The sequence below is a fragment of the Orbicella franksi genome, chromosome 1 (assembly GCF_964199315.1).
Source record: "Orbicella franksi chromosome 1, jaOrbFran1.1, whole genome shotgun sequence".
NCBI classification, from domain to species: domain Eukaryota; kingdom Metazoa; phylum Cnidaria; class Anthozoa; order Scleractinia; family Merulinidae; genus Orbicella; species Orbicella franksi.
This window is the reverse complement of record NC_138145.1, coordinates 20,033,584-20,038,836: the sequence shown is the minus strand read 5'-3', so window position 1 is coordinate 20,038,836 and position 5,253 is coordinate 20,033,584. Positions and strand designations below refer to the sequence as shown.

At 40.2% G+C, this 5,253-nt stretch overlaps 1 protein-coding gene across 2 annotated transcripts; it reads left to right on the top strand.

Annotated features, from left to right (window-relative positions):
- The first annotated feature begins 436 nt into the window (after positions 1-436).
- Positions 437-3,846, top strand: LOC145495963 (uncharacterized). 2 transcript variants are annotated; one of them, XM_081475568.1, is made up of 3 exons: positions 437-562; positions 3,468-3,515; positions 3,772-3,846. In XM_081475568.1, the coding sequence occupies exons 1-3, from the start codon at positions 437-439 to the stop codon at positions 3,823-3,825; spliced, it is 228 nt and encodes a 75-aa protein (XP_081331694.1). In that variant the 3' UTR covers positions 3,826-3,846. The 2 variants fall into 2 exon arrangements, with proteins under 2 accessions (XP_081331694.1, XP_081331685.1); XM_081475559.1 differs by lacking the exon at positions 3,772-3,846 and having other exon boundaries at positions 3,468-3,656.
- Positions 3,847-5,253: the final 1,407 nt, after the last annotated feature.

Sequence of the window (5,253 nt, the reverse complement as noted above, 5' to 3'; positions counted from 1 at the left end):
TTAGGCCAAAATTTTCAAAATTTTCTTGCAGTGGTAGGAGTTGAGGAGGAAGATTCAGGCACGTCGATGTTACCAACATCTGCTGCTTTAGCGCTTGTGATATATAAATGTATTTTTCTAGTGGGAAATCGCTAAACTGAATTGTTTCTGGTATAGAACTGAGTATTGCTTTAAGAAAATTGCGAGGAAAACACAGGGCTCAGCCACAAAAAGCTATGAATATTGCTAAATATCCTTGCATTTTCTAAATATCTAATTTTTTTCATAAATATCTCGGAAACTTCTTAATATCCTCAAAAAATATACGGATATTTGTGGAAAGGCCTGTCATCAGCAGTTCAGAGCAAAATCCGCTTGAATTACGGCGCTCTTCTTCATTTTGACGACTTCACCTTTTAAGTACTTCTCAGCCTGTGAACAGGCTCTCTAGTCGAGGATGGGGCGAAAAGACAGCGAGAAGAAAGAGAATAGAAGTCCCCGCTCGGTCACTGTTCCGTCAGCCTGTTTCTTCTTGGCTCTCCTAGCCGCGGTCAGACTCTTCCAGCTTGAACCTGTTCACAGGGTAAGTTCTTTACAGGTGTGGTTGTACATTTTTTCCTCAAGAAGTACCTCGGTAAGTTTGAAACTGACCCAACAGTTTCTCCATTATGGCAAACTAACCATAGGAAGACCCGCGTGTCAATAATTTTCGCGGCCATCGCCAGTACTATTAAAACTGGGTTCCGTCTTTCAATATTGAGCAGAAATTCGGCTTTATAAGAACTAGGTTATATACTTGGCTCAAATTTACGAAGTCTGATAATATTTAACCCTTTGACTACCAAATTTTCACAAAAAATGCAGTTTTTAACCGTGAAATCAGTTTTTTGGCTGCCATGACGCTAAATGGACCTTAGTTTTGCTGAAAAAGCTATTTCTTTTTAACAAAAGATAGATTTCCCCAAGATTAGGTGCAAAAATGTACAATATCTTAATTTAGCGCACGCGCATAAGCCAAAATTTGGAAAGTTTTGGAAAAAATTGTGCTTTTCTTTAAAGCACTCCTTCTGACTGCGTACGTGTATGGATACGTACATGAAAAAATACTTTTAAGCGCTTTTAAAAGTCTCTTTTTCCTTTACTTTATTAGTTTGGTACGATGGACAAGATCTTAATTGTAAACGACCAAATTTCTTCGAAAGTAAGGAAAACTAGTTACCAGAATTCGGTGCACAGTATTCGTGGATGAGGCCATACTAATGTTCATGCTTGTTTACCGGCAATTGGTAGATCAATAATCAGTCAGTCGCAGTCGGTGGAACTTGAAGAAGCGTGGAAGACTTTCTTACTATTAAAGTAATGATTCCAATTTCAGCTGCTTGCGAAAACTGAAATCCTGGCCAGCGATTTGTCCGTTGAGCCCAATTCCTGCCAATATGTACTAGTGTACGAGAATGGACTGAGGAGGATTGTAGTTGAGATAAGCCTAAAGGCTGCAGTACAATCAGGTTAACATATACACTGCGAGTAGAGATTCCCCTCCCTTTCTGCTCGTTATAAATCTCGTCATATCTGTCTCGCAGGGAAGCTTACTTGGAAAGCTCCCTTGTAAAATCGGTTTGATTAGATTCGCAACCCCTTTTTACCCAGCAGTTAGCTTTTTAAGGCATTTTCTCTAGTTTTATAACTGTTATCTGGCAAAGGCAATTCCAATTTGTTGTTATTGCTGTGCGAGAGCACCAATAAACTATTCATATTTAGAAGTGGCCAACTCGATATCGTTGATAATAATTGAGAAGGGCGTTTTCTAGAATGAAAACTTAGTCCAGAAAATTGCATTCTTTATGAGGTTATATCCGTTCGTCAACGAGATTCCCTCTTTTTACCTCCTGTGTTTTCCATCAGTTTGCATCAAGTGTACGGCGCAGTCAAATAAGTGGAAGCAAAAAAATCAAGAGAACAACTAAATGCAAGAAAGAACAAATTTCTGCTAATGACCGGGTTAAAAATATGACTCAGTCCCGATCAGGTCAATCATCAATACTCCTTTCGTTTAGGCTTCTTCTACCCATGACACTCATACGATCTACGCCCTTGTCAAACTATATGTTCCCAGTAAATACGTATATCGGTGTTCTGTGAATCTGCCAAATTATTATTTTTGTGCAGAAAGTGTGATTTGAAATGTTATTTATACGAGAGGGGACCCGAACACTGTATCAGCAGTAACATAATTATTTACAGTCATGTAAAATAAATGTATAGTTATTTACCTGTGTTCCTGGGTCTATTTTTTTTTTTTCAAATCTCTTCTAAGCGGCTCAAAAAGACACAGGAACACAGGCAAATAACAGTATATTTATTTTGCATGGATATAAATGATTATGTTATGGCTGATACAATATTCGGGTCCCCTGTGTTTATACCGTCAGATTTTTATTTTTGTATGTACTCCGGTTGCCATACACCATAGTTTAAGATATTAGTATTTTTGTAGCACATCTTGTTCGCGTGCAAAATTGAAGTTTTGCCGATTTTTAGTTTTTCTGGTTATCGCTTCCACGGAAGTGTCGATTGCCCTAAAAAGTGAATTTAAATGCCCATCTTCAGTCCCTGGGAAGTCCCATATAAAAAGGACGGGGTGCTCGTCGGAAATTTTGACTGATGTAATGTTAATTTCATCTTGAACAATTAAGGGGAAGGCTGCATGGTAAAACGCCAATTGAAAAAGCCAGGTATCGTCCAGAAAAAATGTTGTATCGAGACAACTTAGACCAGCTTTCTCGAATCTTTTACTGATATCATCTTGCAACTGCTTGTTACAGTTGCGCGTAGCATGGTAGGGAAACAGAAAGATGCTGGAATTGCTCAAAGAATTATCACCGAGCCGCAGACAGTAGCTGTAATCATTTGGAGATTGTCCCCAGCAGTTGGTGTAGAGGCGTGATGGCCTCATGGTTAGTGCGCTTGACTCCGGATCGAGCGGTCTAGGTTCGAGTCCTGGCCGGTGACATTGTGTTGTGGTCTTGGCCAAAACACTTTACTCTCACAGTGCCTCTCTCCACCCAAATGTACAAATGGGTACCGGCGAATTCAATGCTGTGGGGTAACCCTGCGATGGACTAACATCCCATCCAGGGGGGAGTAGAAATACTCTTAGTCGCTTCATGCTACAGAAACTGGGATAAGCTCCGGGATGATGGGCCTCTTGGCTCGTATGCAGACTATACCTTACTTTTACCCTAGCAGTAGGCCCGTCCGCGTGACTTGAAAATAGCGTTTTGTTGACAATGTGTTGATGGCCAGATATAAAAGACTCACAAACGACAGAATGTATAGACAAGGAGTACTTAGTAGAGTAGGGAGATGTCTTCTACCCCTTGCTCTAATCTCCTGTCAACCCCTTTCTTGGCCATGACTTAACTTTTCGTCTTATGTGTCGTTTGACCGTTTTTTTTTTTTTTGCTTCCTTTCTGCTTTCTCCTTAGGTAAAGCATGGAGCATATCAAAGTTCAGCGGGGTTGCGTGAAGTAGAAGTGAGTTTTAAATTTATGCCGCTCCATCTTCCTTATCTCTCCACGTTTCATCTCAAAACGCGCTTGGGAGGGAATATTATAGAAAGAAGCCCCAGCAACGTCGACAGCCTTATATCGGGAAAAGCTGACTTTACATCTTAGAGAATATATCCTTATCATAATGAAGTAAACGCCTCAAGGACAGCTTTTGTTTGAAAGCACGGAAGGAAATTGCATCCCCATAATACAAACGCGTGTTTTGAATTTTTTTTTTTAGGGTGGCAAAGGAGAAAAAGGGAACGAAGGCCACCGGTATGTAGAATCATTTTAATATGATTGAAAGATATGCGGGTATAAAATAGAGATACACGTACATATCTCCGGGGGAGTCCTATATAAAAACGACAGGGGTACTCGTTGGAAATTTTGACAAGAACCCCCGAGAGATACCAAGATCCTGTTTTCATCGTGTTTCACTGTTTTTTACCCTTTAGAGGTACCGGTGTAAATGAGACAAAATTAAAACTCAGTTGATTGTCAAATATCTCCTGTCATGTGACGGTACCACGAAAGCTCCCACTCTGGATCTTTTGAGGGCGAACACCCTAAGAGGCACCAAACTGGCTTTTTATTTAACCCCTGAAAGGTACGACAAGCACCCCCCCCCCCGTCCTTTTTGTATGGGAATCCATTTAATATAGAGGAGAAAAGAAGTATTGTTCCTCTCTTTTAGTTTCATCGACCTCTTATCGCAATTTGCATTGCATTTAATGCTTTTATTCTCATTTTCACTTTGATCTCGTATTCCCTTCGCTGCTGTCTGATCGGCTTGTCTTTAATCCAATCCCTTGAAACCTAACGAGATAGAGGAGAATGAAATTGAAATAAGAGCCCAGGTAACAGAGAACCTAAACGTTACTTTTCATTAATTATACGGAGCTTTTTATTTCAAGTTTTTTTTTTCTCCAGCTTCTTGTCAGATAAATCGACAAAGTGGTTTAATCGCCACAATGAGATTTTAAGTTGCTGTTTCGAGCCATATCCCTTTCTCAGAGCTAATCAGGGATTGTGGAGTTGTGACAGCGTTTATTGCCTCTGGCTGGGGGTCAAGAGGGTTTGTGATTGGTAGAAATACTGGACAACTGAGAAAAAAAAAAGACGAAAAGGAAAACAATTGAATATTAAATAAGTGTTTGAGGCCGCAGAAAAACTTCCTTAAGCCAATAATCTCCCCATCCAGTTTCTCTTTTTCTTTTTTATGTTTTTAGCTGTTTCTTTTATTTTCCAGTCGTTTCAATTTCTTTCTCTATATTCAGTTATTATGACAGCGTTTATTGTCCCTGGATGGGGTTCAGGAAGGTTTGAGATTGGTGGAAATACTGGACAATCGAGTTTACTGCGCCTTTCGGTAACATGAGGACTCTAAAATTCAAAGCTCAACCGACAAATGCGTTTTTCGCTACCGTCAATCAAGTGTTCGGTGGCTCCCTCCAGCTTCCGACTACTGCCCAGCGCGCGGTAATCAAATCGTTGAGCACAGTTCAGACAACGAAATAGTGTTCGGCAGTAGTCGGAAGCTAGAAGGAGCCGCCGACCATTTGGTTGACGGTAGCGAAAAACGCATTTGTCGGTTGAGCTTTGAATTTTAGAGTCCGCATGCTATTGAAGGGCGCAGTAAACAAAGACGATAAAGAAAACAACTAAATAATATAATAAGTGTTTTAGACTGCACAAAACCTTTCTTTAGAGAATAACCTCC

Bases quoted from the DNA above. Each gene is read 5' to 3' on its own strand.
- LOC145495963 (XM_081475559.1), top strand. From the start codon at position 437: ATGGGGCGAAAAGACAGCGAGAAGAAAGAGAATAGAAGTCCCCGCTCG. The intron at 563-3,467 runs GTAAGTTCTTTA...CTTTCTCCTTAG, and splicing joins AGCTTGAACCTGTTCACAGG to GTAAAGCATGGAGCATATCA.